Raw genomic sequence first — 16,207 nt, forward strand, 5'->3', positions numbered from 1 at the left:
GTTTAAATTCTATTGAGGCTTAAAGTTCTGCACGATTAAAGGTGCTGCAGGTCCGGTCCACGGCCCGTCACAGCTGTACTCGCTCCCTTCGCCCGTTTCTGGATTAGCTTACAGCTTCACAGTGTACGACAACAATGGCGGCAGCTGCAGCTTCAAAACCGCCGTGCAGGAAACCTGAGTGGCGTCGCAGCGGTTTTTTTTATATACGTTCATCACTGGAGAAACACAAAAAAACGCAGATGCTTCCACACAGGTGTGCGACAATTAAGCAGTTAAGATCTAATCACGCTTTGTGGTGCGGATGCTGAGCAGGGCCCGGTCGAGTCTGATTTTGTGTCGAGATGCCAGGAGGAGAAGATCTGCACTGACTTTAAGAGAGAGTTCATTATCGGGGAACAGATGGCAGGAGCTTCAGTCACAAAGACTGCTCAGCTGGCTAGTGTTTCAGCAGGAACAGTGACTAACGCGACACCTGCATTCGGATCTGTGGGAAACTGGTCGACAGTTTGCTGACTGCGACGTTTGTGCACGAGCGTGATGTGTTAGGAAAAGCAGCGGAGCCTCGTGTTCTTCTGGAGAGCGTCAGTGCAGGATGTGGGAGGGGTATTATAGTCGGACTTAAACCCCTGATTACGTTTGAGAGTCCTGTGGTCTACAGAGATGCAGAAGAAACGCTGGTCAGTGTTCTCAACAGGAGGACGAGCAGCTTCATGCTTCACAATGAGGGACTCTGCTGGATTGTGGTCGTCCAATGAGAGAAGAGTCGCTGCTCTGAGTGATCATCGTTACCTCGTTATGAAAAATCTGTAGATGATGTGGCAGCAGTTTTTTACATGTATCGTACAGATCGTGTCATTAATAAATAATAAACAGCTCTGTCCAGACTGACCATGTGAGCTGAGCAACGGGTGATTGGATTTTATAAACAGAAGACGGAACTGTAGACGAAAAAACTGAGCAAAATCAGAATGCAAAGATTTGTGAGTTCCACCTTTTAGGCTTCCGTTTTTTTTTAAAACTCAACAATATGCTCAACTTTTGTGATTTCAGTTGTGATTCTATGTTTCAAAAGTTCAAAACAACACCCAAGGGAATCTAGTTTTTCCAGATTAATTGCTAAACAATCACCTTGGATAGTTAAACGTGTGGATAAAATTGCTATTCGTAGCATTTTTCCGATTCTAATTCTGAAAAATAAGAGCGTTCGGCTTAGCAAACACGGCGCGCTTTATGTCATCATATCATTCTGGCGTCTTGCATCAAAGCTGCACTTCAGTGAATCGGTGTTGCGCTTCCATAGAGAGAGCCGAGGAACTTGAGAAAACAGATTTTTATAAAAGAACGGTCGAATTTAAAACAGCAGATGCCAAGATAGCCTGTTTCTTTTTGCTTCTAGAATGAGTCACGCTGCAACAAAAAAAAGAAAAAAAAAAAGAGAAAACACAACAAACCCCACTGTATCCTACACTTCCCATTATGCAATTTGATAGCATCTCCCTCCCTGATAAATGCCTACATCTTTCAAACTCCACACCCCCAGTTGGTAACACGGGCTGTAAATTTCAAGTCTCGAACTGAAACCGAGAGAAGCCGTGTTCTCAAACTTGGCAAACCTCCTCCGACGCTACTGAAGACATTTTCACAGGCTGAGTACTGCTTATAATGAGCGAACCGAACTTCATGTAAAAAAAATATAAAAAGAAAAGTATGAAAATGTTATCATCTTTAAGATTCTCATCAGATCGGACCCAGTTTTCGCTCCTGTCTAATTTCAACAATAGATATAAGTGCCTCTCTGTCGTTTGTCCGCTCCACAGATTTTTTTATAAACATCATTTAGTTCAGCTAAAGTGGCGATAACAAGCTAATGGATAAACAAACACATTCAAAACATGAATTAGCAGCTTTCTTCCTCTTCCACTAAACCAGCTTTAAATATCCTACATCTGCCACTAAAAAGGCTGCTTCCGCCCCGGCCCCGTCACTCGGAGCCCGACGGAGGAGAGCAGCAATCAATCAAAGGCGCTTCAGCTGTTCCAGCAGCTTGTTAGTTTGATTTCACACAGCTGAGCAGATTCTGGCCCCGGCGCCGGTCTGAGGTTGGGCCCGGGCGGAGCCGAGCTGCTGTCTGCAGCTCCGCAGGTTCGCTGTCAGCAACCTGCTGCCACCCCGAGCCTGCAGCAGCCTCCCTGCAGCTGTGCATCAAATGGCTACCAGCAGAAAACCGTGTCCAGATAATCCAGTGCTGCTGCAGCAGCGTCCACCGCTCGTGTTTAGATCTGCTGTAGCTGTCAGGGCTGCAGATAATAGCTTAACCTTATCGTGGCTTTGACTTCTCACAACTAAAACTTCACAGTGGGGTCATGTGTTTTTGACAACAAGGCGTTACTGATCCTGGATACGAGATCGTTACGGCGTGTGATACCTGTAAGAGTAGCGCTGCTGGACGATAAATCATGTTATCACGCACAATAAACACACAGCTAAAGACCAAATGAGATGCAGTGAATAAGAGAAATCATTCTATTTACATGCATGTGCGGTGAGCATGCTAACATTAAACCAATCAGATGGAGTCCTGGATATACTGGACACCGTTTGGTCCTTGGTGTCAGTTTGATGGCAACTTTGGCTGTATGCTGGTTGTATTTTAGATTTATTTCATTACTCAGTGGACAAAGCTTATTCAGTGTTTGAGGTGTGTGTAGATTGTGTACCTACTAAAGCAAAAAGACAGGAACTGTAGCGCTAACACAATCCCATATTTGTCTGTTTATCGCAAGTCTTGTCATCGGCACTTTTTTGGCACGTTGCAGATTTTTGTCGTATCATTCAGGTATGTGTCAAACTGAACTGTTGTTTTCACTTTTGTTGTTGTTGTACGCATTAAACAAACAAGACAAATGTTCATCAGTGAGCTTCAGAGGTGCCGGTTGTCAGATTTCCCTTCCCTCCTATGCTAAGCTAAGTTAGCCATTTTGTAGTTTTAGCTTCATACTTAGCGCAGAGACGCATATGAGTCGTATCAATGAGGGATGCCCGGCATAAAAATGTAATATCTGTCAAAATTGGGGGTTTTTTTGCCCAAAAAGAAAAACAAAAAAAAAAAACAAAAAAAAAAAAAAAAAAAAACCGGAACCGGTGAAAACCAAAACCGAAAATGAAAAGTGGAAAAAAACAGCAAAACCGAATATAGGCAAAAAAGCCAATATCGGACATCCTCAGTATCAATGTTCTCATTTCACTCTTGCAAGAAACCAACTAAATGCGCTTTCCCAAAGCCGGTAAACAAGCTAATTTATGTATGCAGTGATTGTTCCTGTACTCTTGAATTCCAGTTTAATTGCATGCAAAACGTCTGCGCGGTTTAAATAAATTCAACTGTTTTTCAACTGGCAGTCGATGGAAGAGCATAAAACCTGCTGGAAAGTACGTCGCTGTTGGTTATTTGGGCCTAATTTGAGCAACAAAGGGGGCCCACGAACATAAAGAGTGCTCCAGTGACCACAGCTCCGCGGGGTGCCTTTAATTTATCGTGTGAGCGTTTTTGGCAGAGGAGACCGTTTTTAGATAGGAGGTGCCGCTGGAGCTTATGTCTGAAATCCTGCTCCCAGATAGATGCCATTTTGACCAGAATAGCTGCGTTCGGTGAGGCTGGCCGCCCCCCCGCCCCCCTCGATACCGGCTGAAGAGATCTGGAACATGACAGAAAATGTAATTCATAAGGAAGGAACAGCAGCCACCTGAGTGTACAGAATTACTGTCCAGGCACCTCGCCGCATAAAAACATGCAAAAACACTCGCATATCCACAGTCTCCCAGAAGCGCAGTTGGACTCCAGGTATCTCGTTTCATCCAGCCTCTGTGCTGGGACTGTTTGAAGCAAAGGAAGCTCTTGTGTTTGATGGAGACTTACCTTCTTCCTCATCTCCCCTCAGCTTCCAGAGAAACTTCTCCTCTTTGATGTGTCTCTCTCCTCCACTTTCTGCCTCCTGTCATCCATCTTTCCTTCATTTCTCTCTCCCCCCTCCTCCTCCCCTCCTTCTACCTTCTTTCCATCTCCCTCCCAAAGAGGCAGAAAAAAGTATTCTGTCCAGATGGAGGTGGTGTAAATGCATAAAAATGTCACTGCATAGCCTGCAGGGCCGAGCAGAAACACTAAAAGGAGACTTTAACAGTGGCAACACCTCCTATTTAAATAGCAGAAGTGTTTCATGGAAGCTGGTGCTGCATTAGTAATAAGGAAAATCAGCATCATGTCGTAGAATAAACAGACGATTTTATATGTTTCAGAGGTGTGCGTGTTTTATCTGTCGGCTGCTGTTCAGTAAATGTTTCTTCTCAGTTAAGCGGCGTTAAATTTATTTTTCTACATGTCTTATAGTTCCAGGAGCCGTTCCAGTTATTGATTTTTATTTCAAAGGTGGCGAGGCTACTGTTTGTCTGGCAGCAGTAAAGTTTCATCAAACTAAGTCCAAGAATTGACGTAGCTGTCAGAGCCAATGTTTGGAAGATACAACATTAATTATTGATCGGCTCAACAATTAGTGAACGGCTTCATCACCGCGATTGATCGTCTGTGGAGCAGCTGCATCACATGGTGGCTGCCCACTGTCCTGTCTCTCCGTCCAATTTTTCCTCTTTTTCAATCTGAATTTCTCACTTCTTTGAAACCTTTTTGTTTATCTGTATTCGTAGCACCTCGCTAAGAGTAATCCATTTCTCACTTGATACGGCAGAAAGCTCTTCTGTGTGAAGGGAAAAAGATGCTTTGGACTTGGAAACACTGGATGACTTACAAGAGGAATCTTCTTTATTTAGGATGTTGTCACAGGGCGCCTCATCATTGATTTCTTTTCTTTTTTTCTTTTTTTTCTCAGAATAGCTAAAAACAGCCTTTATATGCTCTGTGTAAAGAATGAATCTCAGTTGGTTGCCCAGTGAGAACAAAACACATGCTGTGCTGCTAACACAAAAATGGCAAAACACAGGTATGCCACAAAATGCTGCACACACGGTGATTGCACACCAAAGTGATTGCAATTTAGAACCTGAATGACTATTAAAGCTACAGAAGCCTTGAACGTTGCCATTAAAATAAGCCAGAAAACTCCTTGTGGTGTATGTTTATACCATAGACTGAATGTAAAGGTGGAGGTAGAGAGATGTCACCCATTGGTTCACACAGGAAGTCAAGAATCTCGGGGTGTTGTCTTTCACTACCAATACTGGCTTCCTGGACACCAAACCAGTCCACACATGGCCGGACACTTCAGCCACATTGTGCCAACAGCGCAGGCATCGTAATTAAGTAGAAACCTTAAGCTTGACTCGTTAGCTTGACTCTTTAACCACAAACCCCCAAAGTCCAAGACGGGGCATCGAATTAGTCTGTGAGACTTTTAAATCTTATTAACAGTAATTTCCAAAAGTGACCATCAGCGTACTTCTTACCGAGCCTGGATTTAGCGGTTGACATCTGAGTGGCTCGTTCCAAAAAACTGTGAGGGGGTTAATTAAAAAAGTTAAGAGACCAAAACAGTACCTGATTATAATTTGGTGGACATCCCCATTTGAAGTAGCAGTGCGACGTTCCCTGGATGTCCCGTTGAGGTAAACGTGTCAAGAACCACCTGCAATCTCTTGATCTGGTTCAGCACAGCAACCCTTCATCTGGGAGCCAATGGGGCGAGTCGGGCAAACGGGGATCGATCACCGGGTGCAAATTAGGGTGTTTGTGCTGAAGGTTTTGTTCCGTCAGACACCTTAAGACGAACTGTGTCTGCCTTGATTGTCCAACCCTGTGGAAAGAAAACCATCAAGCGACTCCTGACTCAACGCACCTTTGTCTAACTTTGCTCTCTGACTGTGAGAGCTGCTGTTTCTTCTCTTGGTGGAAGCTGTGATGATCCGACTGACGTAGAACGTGAGGTTTTCTCCGTCCAGGCGACTATTTGTTTAGTATTTCTAGAAAGAAGCTGATTGTTTTTAAAAGCCGGTCAGTTGGAGCCTGTGATATTTTTTGGGAGCATCTAGTGGCGATCAGTAGCGTCGCATGTTGAGGTGCTTCCAGTTGTGCCACTTGATTTATATTTCAGATGGCAACTGTGACTGAACGAGTGAAACGTTGAGTGAATCTGTGATTAAGTCAACAGGTAATAAAAACCAGTTCTGGCTGTGGATGAAGTAATAGCTGGTCAGCAAACATCCATTTAACCCAACTGAGTCTCTACCAGCTGCAGGGCTGATGTTTAGCAGCAAAGTGCGACCTCAGGAAAGTCTTGCCGAAGAGAAAACACGTAGGATAATTGCTCCGTTGTGCCATCCCTCTGTGGAAGCTCCTAATGCTACCTGGGGACGTTTGGCGATTGGTCAACACTTGAATTTTTCAGAACAAACAAGTCAGTGATTCATTTTTTTTCTCTCTCCGGCTCTTCTGCCGTGTTTGTTGTCAACTCTGACATCCCGGGGTCACTTTAATCCTGCCCGGATCGGCATGTTGAGTTTTGTACAATTTTCAACTTGCACACCTAGCGTCTGTATTACAAGGGCCATAAAAACCAGTGGCGGGGCAGATGGATTAGATTAGATGATTGACGATCCCTGTGGGGAAATTAGATTGCTGCAGCAGCAATAGTAATAGGATTCAGCAGGGGAAGAAGACAAACAGGATATAGGCACACAAACAGAATAGGAAATAAGCAGCGGAGGGACGAATATGAGCATTTAAGAACGGTTTGTTGCCAAGAAAGAAAATCACAGCGTATCCTGAGAGCATTTGCAGAATTTTGCCAGATCTGTGGGTGATGGTGTGTGTTACATTTATGCGCCTGAGTCCCAGGATTACTGCGGTCCAGAAAAGATGAGTAAGATTACCGAACTGCATGAGCAGCTTCAAATGTCCTATCTACTGCTGCTGCTATTGCTGTCCAGAGAGTTTCTGAATCCATCTCCTTGCAACTGCCCTCCCATGCTCCACAAGTGAATCAGCGCTTATCGTCCGCGGTTATGTAACGTCTGCAAATCCTCCGTTCCCCTCACAGCTCCGTTTATCCCATTTTCACAGGTACCTCAGCCGAGAGGAGGTGGCCCAGGCTTCCCTGAGCACGGCCCAGCGGGAGGGAGGCAGCGTCCGGCTGGTCACAAAGGAAAACTTCTTCAAAAAGAGGAGGTCCGCCTCTTCTACAGCACCGCCAGCTGCAGAGAGGTTGGTTAAAGGGACAAATGTGTGGGTGGATGTTGGGGGCAGCAGAGGTCGAGCTGTCCTCAGGACTTTACAGCCTTAAATAGAATCCTATAGACTCGACGCTTTCTTTACACGACCAGCAAATCTCACAATTCAGATTCAGCTCTACCTGTTAGCTATACATTCACCACGATACGGCGCCTTCACAGTTCACAGATCCCGTCTTGTTTGTAAAGACCAGGTTTCAAGGTTTGTACACGGTTTTGTCTCGTCGCGCCGTTTCCTCTTTGGGTTTTTCAGAGTATTTTCTTTCCCTCAGCTGTCTCCATGGAGATCTGTATGTGCCTTGTGGGAGAGGCACAAAGGCCCGCTGAGTGTGTTAGTACAGTAAATATAGACCATAATACAATCTACTGGGTGAGATGCGACGGCCAGCTCACCCCGGGAGGCATCGCTATGGAAACCTGCAGCCAGTACACACTCCCTCACACACACACACACACACACACACACATACACAGCAGCTGGTAATACATACAAAATGTCCGTGCATACCTTAAAGGTGTTTTTGTACAACATGCAGACTTGTGCTTGCTTTAGGAATAACAAAGCATCTCTGAAATATAAAGAAATGTTTGGGAGAAGCTGAAACTGTGTAGATTAACACAGTAATAGCTCGAACCGTGACAAAATAAAACATGAGCATGAAAGGATTACTCAGACAGACCATAGTTTTCTATGAATGTTAGATGAAAATTTAACATTAAATAAAAATAAGTGCCTAATCTCTCTCTCTCAAAGTTATTATGTCGTCTTGTGAGTAACACCCGAACCAGGAAACATCCAACCAGTCGTAATAACAGCTGTGGGGAAAACCACTTTTTAGACCTTATTTTGGGCTGAAGTCCCAAAACTTTGTTCATGTTGTTTATCACATTTGACTTGTGATTCTCTACATACAGTGTTTTTGTTCGTTTAGACATGAGCCTGAACTAACCGGCTGGTGGTGATTCCAAGATGGCCACCGTTATGCATCTGCACCAGTTTCAGGACCACAGTTGTAGGACCCTGATTTGGTTACACCACAGTGACCTGATGAAACAAACTATACTTTATATTTTGTGCTCCACTCTTTGTACACTTAGACACTTTGTGTTCTTATTTGATTTCTATTTAAATACTAATCTTTGTTAATTGTGTTCTGGCAAAACAGTTTCCTTTGGGATGACTAAAGTTGATCTTATCGTATTATATGGTATTGTGTCTTGTCTTGTCTTGTCTTGTCTTATGGCGTGTCTTGTCTTGTCTTCTTGTTGTGTCTTGTCTTGTTTTGTCGTGTCTTGTCTTGTCGTGTCTTGTCTTCTCATGTCTTTTTGTGTCTTGTCTTGTCGTGTCTTGTTTTGTCGTGTCTTGTCTTGTCTTGTCTTCTCATGTCTTCTTGTGTCTTGTCTTATCATGTCTTGTCTTGTTTTGTCGTGTCTTCTCGTGTCTTATCTTATCGTATCATATGGTATCATGTCTTGTCTTGTTGTGTCATGTTTTGTCTTGTCTTGTCTTAGCTTAGCTTATCTTTAGGCTCATTTCTGAACACATCTAACCAACAATTCTTGCCGACTCTCATGTTTTCACTATCAAGTCACGTTGAGGAGGTGTTAGCTTAGCTTAGCATGATGACTGAATTTTAAATCCATGGTTAAATATTCATCCTGGATGCACCTCTAAAGCTGAATATTGAACACATTTTATTGCATACAGACAGAAACAATCCAACCAAAATCTAAAATATGCAGTTGATGTGACATGTCGGCAGCTGGTGGTGTTCAGGGCTGTTTATCGCTCACAGTATGATCCATACTGGTGCTGATGCTGGGATTAAGGTTTCCAGGGTACAATATCTTATTTTTAGCGATGTAATTTAGCCTTTTTCTCAAACCAGTTTCTATCACGAGGAAGAGATAAAGAAAGTTCCTAGATTTTGTCTGAATACAAGCAGCTGTCTCAGACTTTTTCTTTTGAAACAGGCAGGAGTGTGATGAAAATCAGGAACCGAACAGATTTCAGGCAGGAACAAAAAGCGTTGAGACGTCTTACCTATGTTTTAGTGGTGGGGGGGAAACAGCAGGCTGCCATGTAGCATAAATCACTGGTGTTTCCTATCATGTTACTGATATTAAAAACACTCCCGCCCACCTTATCAGCCAAAGGAAGCAACAAATTAAAATCGATAAAGACAAAATCTGCGTTGGGATGAACAGTGAGCAGGCACTCCGTCGATTGACAGCTGGACTTAGCGGCGTCAGATCTCTTTCCTCTCTCGCGCCTTTGGTTTCTTTTGGTATAAAGCATCAGAGATGAGCCGTGGTGGTAAACATTAGCAGGCTGCGTGCCGTTTGCTGAAGGCATGTTGCGTGATTTCTGGGGTTTGAAGTCTGATTTTTCAGAGAGTTACCTCATGCTGCGATGTGGAGCTGCCAACATGCTCATTTGCTCTGCACATGCATGAATTTAAATGACTTTGAAGCTAAATGTAAAGTGTATATGCATTATCCGCTGTCATTTTTAATCACATTATTCACAAAACCGGATTCTTGAATGTGTTTTTGATTTGATTGCATTTTTACGGTGATTGCATTTAACATTTACAGTCGCCGGAAATTAATGTATTTCTGGGTTAAGTTTCGAAAGTTGCATGTTTTTTTTTTTTTTCCACCGTTCTCGGTTTTGGGCACGCCAGTAAAAAGTCTATTTCTGTCTCTCTTTCATGCACTAGACTTTGCTGGCACAGCATTTGTCTCTGGGTACTTCCAATTTTTGGTATCTTCTCAACTTTGAAGCAGCAAGGTTCCTTTTTGAGAAGGTTTTCTTCTCCATTTCAATGATTACATTTCCCTCTGTAGTGCTCTGTCTCTCTGGCTCTTTGTTCCTCTCTCTGTCTCTGTGAATTGTAAACCATGGGGAAAGAGAATTTAGTCCATCTGTCCCCTCCACCGTGGCTCTAGCACCCTGCTGGGACAACATGGCAAATGCCCAGACTCACCCTCCGCTGCCAAAAAGGACAAGCATGCACACACACACACACACACACACACACACACACACACACACACACACACACACACACACATACTCGGAGTGTTGCGCAGATACATCACCATTATGTATGTAAACGCTGCGTTTCACACACAGCGGCCATATGTCTCTTAACCGTGCATCTGCAGATTTATTTTTATTGGATGAATATTTATATTGAGTTGCGTTCTGCCGTTCTGCTGATGCTGGAAGAACGGAGCTTTACTTCCTTTTATTTAAACGGCGCTTAGAGATTGATGTTATTCGCGCGGGTCAAGGTAACTTCTCTTTGAGTTTAGCGCACAAAGGAACTGAAAAGCTGCAGCCGCCGTGCGGCATGAATGAAAAAAAAAAAAAACGCATGAAAAATAGATTGCCTACATGGCTAAACTTCCAGCGGCATTAGCAGCATTTCATTTACCTTATCTCCTCACTCTGACAAACACTCTGAATGCTGCATTTTGTCGCTTTGTCCATCTATTTAACCGCTAAGTTTGCATTCATCGTATTTAAAGCAGTCGTAGCGAGCAACTGAAGCAGTAACACGTACTCTTTAAATTCAAAAATGTAGATTTTATGTATTAACGTGATTGATTTTGAGCGGTTGCGTGTAGACGCTGTTTTCTGTCGGCGCAAACTCAACTCCTCCCTCGTGTTCGACTGTCTCGATCAATCTGGGAGGATGTAAATTATCAGCTGCACTAATTCCATCAATGCGGCCTCACCGGTGTTACCGTCCCGCTGCTCAGTTTGTCTTTTTAAAGGGGCACATTTATTGTTGAGCTCCCATAAAGTAGAGGGATGTGCGTGAGACTGTTGATTATTTCCTGGATGAATCAATTAGTCGGTTGGGCTGTAAAATGGTAAAAAAAAAAAAATAAATCGATCAGTGTTTCCCAAAGCCCAGGACCGTCGTCAAAGATACTCATAAAGGAGGAAAGAACATATTCAGACTTAAGGTTAGAAGTTTCATCCCATCCACAAACTACACAGCTTCTCTGTTTAAACTCCCAAACGCTCGAAAGAAAAAGTCTCAAGCCCCGTTCAAGACAACGATGACTGCAGCAGCCCTGCTTCCAGACCACATTTAATGCAGTTTTTAAGTCATTTGAAAAGATTTATACAAAAAAATGAAGAAAAACGCCCTTGATTTTGATTTTAAAAAGGTTAACGAGCTTCACAGAGGATGGAAACACCTTTTCTGATGAGCTGTGTTTGTTTCTTTCATCGTCTCCACCTCCAAACAAAAAGAAAACGTGGCTAAAACCAGCTGAAATAAAAATGAAAACTTTCCAAATTAGAAGCTGTTGAAGTTTGTCTCATGACCAAAGTTTTGTTTTGTTTCTTCCTCTTCTGTTTTTTGTTTTTTTTAGTAGTTTAATCAACTGTTTTGGCGCATTGTTTTTGTTTGTTTGTTTGTTTTTCTTCCTTGTGTGACTAGTTTGCTGGACAGTTAGAGGAAACACAGCTTACAGCGTCATAGATTTGAAAAACAAAAAAAACGTTGCTGCTCTTTAAAAACAGAAGCAGCATTTAAATTGATCAAAGGTGCTCAGTTTGACTCCAACCACACGTGTGAGCGTTGCAGAGTGAATGGCCTGGGAGGTAAACATGGCCGACAGAGAGTCTGGACAGTTTGGTAAATGTGCAGGAAGAAGAAACCAGTTCATGGTACACACACTTCAGTATTTTCAGCACCTGACGGACGCGTTTCTCGAACCGGAAGCAGCCAGATGAGATTGAGCCTGAAGGCCGGTTTCAGCATCAGTTCGATCCGTCAGCCCTCGTTCGGCCTCCTGAACTGGTTCACGTGGTGAGCTGCAGGTAAACCAGAGTCACAGAGTTAACCAGTTGGTGCACTGGTCCCTTTAATATATCCTATAATTTTATAGAAATGTAAGTTACACGTCTATACAACATCCTACATGCAGATCGCTTGTCTTAGAGTTTATCCCGCATCCTTCAGCTTCCACCTGTCGAGTGAGATTTTAGCAACCAACGACAAACTCACCCAACGCTGGTTGTTGTCTCTTTGGTCTGAAGTGACCGCGATAAGCCACCTCTTTGCTCTTCAGTAAATGCCATCGATTTCTTCCTCTGTCTCTCTGTGCAGGCCGGACGAGCGTTCCCCTACGACGGCGGACGAGCAGCCGTCGTCGGGCTTCCTGCAGGCTGTGGACAGTCGGGGCGTCCCTCTGTGCCTGACCTGCCAGCAGGCCTGCCCGACCACCGGCGGGGCGTGGGATACTCGATTCTGCAGCCACAGGTACGGCAGTTAAGGCCACGAGTTGGAACAAGAAAGTTAAAGAAGAAATTCGTAGACGCATATAAAGCCTTGCATTACACTTTTATTAACTTGACCCTCAATTCAAAATGTCTGCACTTTGACACCAGAATAGTTTTCATTCAGTGGGAAAAAAAAAAAAAAACGCTGCTTCTTTAGTCTCTGCGGCGTCTCCGTGTCCTTGATGGAGATCCGGATCGCTCGCAGGACTGCCAGCTATGTTTTGAGTTGCCTCCCGTTCGTCGTGCTCCTTATTCAAGGCAGAAATTTAATTTCCTCAAGTGGTTTTTAAGAGCTACATTCACCTCTTTAAATCCGTCGATCTGGATTGTTTTCGACATCCGCCGCCTCTGCTCCTCACAGCTACAGCAGAAAGACATGATCGCTTTCCTCTGTGTGTGAGAAGCTGTTTGATTCCAGCCCAGATGTTCACATGTGCCCGTCTACCCTCAGGTGCCAGGAGGAGTTCCAGCTACGCTCCAGCCAGACGTACATGCGCTCCCGGGTGCTGGAGGCGGAGCAGGGCGTCTGTCAGCACTGTGGCCTCCACGCCCATGACCTGTTCCTGAAGGTCCGCGACGCTCCGCCCTCCCAGCGCAAAGACATGCTGGAGAGCACTTGGCTGGCCCAGCTGTCACTCAAAGAGGTGGGAGGCCAGAGCAGAGGCGGATTTAAAACATATCTTTTTTCCTTTAGCGATGATGAAGTCTGGGGAAAACAAGTGTGGCTGTTTTATGAAGGTGTAACTTCTGGCTGATGTGCAGAGATCTCTTGTTTTCTCTCCCAAATATTAACAAAGCAGGAGGTAAATTTGTCTGCGTTGATCCACCAGGCTGCTGACAAACAGCCACTAATCATCCAGCTGCAGGACGAACAGGAAAGTTGGTGGCCAGGATGTAGAAAATAGGTGAAACTTCTCAAGGATAGGAGAAGGCTAAAGAGTATTAAAGAAAAGCCACCGCCACTGTTAGTCTTAATAATAAGCAGTGACTCACTCGGTACCTCCTGTTGACTCTCAATAGTTTGCTCTGAATGGCTCATCTTCGTTTGCGTCATCACAGCCAGAACGGCTCACAGCGCGGTCTGAGCAGAAAATGCTTTTTTTCCACTGCTGATTTGATTAAGTCTGAATCAAGTCATTTAATAATTAGTGTCTTGACAGTTCACACACGCTTCAGGTGTTATAGCTCAGCTGTAGGATCGGCAGCACCATCAGGTGGAGCCTCTTGCTGTTTAAGAACCAACCAGATGAAGCAGGCAGCTCCATGTTGGCAAGCAGAGAGCATTGTGGGGTTTAGATAGTAAAGGGGCACCATGACAAAGTCTCCTGGAAGGCTTCATGACATCCAGCCATCATACAGGTTAAATCAAGACGTCGTCAACCAGAATAGTATTCAGACGGGTTTGTGTGTGACGTATTCATGCCTTGAAACAGTGGCGTTAGTCTGGGACGTGCAGAATTTGATGAATTTATACTTTGAATTGATCCTTCTGCACTCATTAACTCTTTGAGGTTTTGGCCGTCTTAGTTTTGTCTTTATACACCACAGAGAAACATGTTTGGTATCTTTTTTTTCCCACCGATATGATCTGACTATTATTATTCCACTTTGATCTACTGCATTAACATTTTAAGCTCAAAAACACACAAAAATATAAAATCCGATTTGAGAAAATAGATTATTTATGACAATAAAAACCACAAACATGCTTAACGAAGCATTTTAAAAGCTGAAAATGTAAACATAGGTTGCAGATATGAACATGAAAAGGTAAATTTGATTTTTGTTTTTATTGATGCCACTCCTGAAAATTGTTTCTGTCCAGAATGATGCAGACAGACACGTCACAGGACTTTCTTCCACTTTTGTTTTGTAAAATGACAAAAAATGACAAAGATGTTGAAAGAAATGTGACGTCTGTGGGGCTTATATGTTTTACACACACGTTCATAGCATCATATCTCTGGTTTTATGTGGTCTACTGATATGAAAAATTAAATATGGAGGGTTTAAAGTCTGGACCTCTGAGTGAAGTTGACGGCATCGCTGTACGTGCGCTAGTTTTTCTGCCGTGATGTCTCGAAAATGTCATGATTATATCACGACAGACCTCTAAGGGTTAAGAAACTTATACAAATTGATGACATTGATCAAATCTGAGTGAGTTTGGACACAACAATGTTCAGTAGATTTACTATGTTCAGGTGCGTTTTCACATATTTCATTCTCATGCTTTCCGCTCTCTGTCTCGCGATGTACCACAGCAGCACCACGCTGCATTTTGAGAGACGGGTCATCATGTTGGCTGCTCCTCATTTGCATAAAATTGAGGTCTAGGCCTCTTTATGCAAATCGGGGACGTTGAGACCGATTCGGTGCCTCTGGAAGAGAGAGAAACTTCTGCTTACCGCTGTTGATCCAATATGAAGACAGATCCAGCAGCTGCATGACTTATTTCTTGTCTCAGATGTTTGTAGAAACAAATTTAGGTGAACTGTTATTGCAATATCAGGAGACGTTTCTGGATCATCCGTCGTGGCACTGCCTGGTCGCACAGCAACAACAAACCGGTGGACACATAACATGAGGCGAGTGTTTCCACATCTGGAAATGACGGAGGTTTCACCACGAGGCGGTGCATGTGCGGCTCTGTGCAGATGTCCACTTACGCTCCAGTGTTTTGCGGTTGTACAGCTGCTACTTACTGGAATATATAGATGCTGCTCTACTGCGCATGTCGGCAACGCGACCTCCTCGCGGACTAGAAAGTAGTTAAAGGTCAAGGTTATGCTTTCCAAGTCCGCTATGGTCCATTTGATGTAAGGTTCATAATCTCCCAAAGTCCGCAAACGTCCACATGCAGCCCAAAGTTTCTGTTAAGTCCTTATAGACAAGTCTCACCACCTGGCAGCCATCTTGGTTTTGCCTCCTGGCCGTTCATTTTGAGCTAACAAGAAGTTCACTGGGGCATTAAAACTGCCTGTATGGAATCACCATTCAAATCTGAAAACAACAGCTCAAAAAGTTGTGTCTTCGCCCCAAAACAAGGCTTCAAAACGGTTTAGGAAACAGATTTCTGTGCAGCTACGACGCTTTAAGGGTAGTAGGGTGCATGTACTGAATATAGAGATGCTGCACTGCTGCCTATGTGTAGATCATTTCCTCCAAGTGGATTCCAAGCAACCAGAAAGTCAAGCTCATTGTGTCTGTAGCAGGTGAATATAACCAGTTTAGCATGTTAGCACGCTAATACTTAGTAGTCAGCACTGAAGCCTAAGTGCATCTGGATTTGTCTCTGCAGGCGGCTCCATGTTTTAGGATTTGAGAATCCAGGTGAAACCAGGTTGCTATTATCTTCCGAGCTCAGTTTGTAGCAACTTTATTGTACTTACAGTCTTGAAAATTGCACAAAATGAACAATAACTGACATCAGTCTCCAGATGTGAGCGAGACAACTGACGAGGAAATCCATTCTTCGTCTTTGTGTTTGTGTTAGTGCAAAAATAAAAATGCCCTGTGCTCTCCGTCCCACCCTCCTACGCATATATGCACACACACCCACCCACGCACACACACACACACACACACACACACACACACACAGGTTGATCTGCACTCCAAGGGGCCAGCTCCCAGTAAATGGATTGCTGGGCCCATTGATTTTTT

At 43.9% G+C, this 16,207-nt stretch overlaps 1 protein-coding gene across 1 annotated transcript in view; it reads left to right on the top strand.

Annotated features, from left to right (window-relative positions):
• Positions 1 to 16,207, top strand: part of zranb3 (zinc finger, RAN-binding domain containing 3) — a 99,779-nt gene that overhangs the window by 78,570 nt on the left and 5,002 nt on the right. Inside the window, exons 18-20 of the mRNA XM_008295863.1 lie at positions 7,067 to 7,207; positions 12,369 to 12,521; positions 12,993 to 13,185. Coding sequence (XP_008294085.1) covers positions 7,067 to 7,207; positions 12,369 to 12,521; positions 12,993 to 13,185 — 487 coding nt within the window. The remainder of the gene's footprint in view (positions 1 to 7,066; positions 7,208 to 12,368; positions 12,522 to 12,992; positions 13,186 to 16,207) is intronic.

Source organism: Stegastes partitus, unplaced genomic scaffold (assembly GCF_000690725.1).
Source record: "Stegastes partitus isolate 25-593 unplaced genomic scaffold, Stegastes_partitus-1.0.2 Scaffold1081, whole genome shotgun sequence".
Taxonomy (NCBI): Eukaryota; Metazoa; Chordata; class Actinopteri; family Pomacentridae; genus Stegastes; species Stegastes partitus.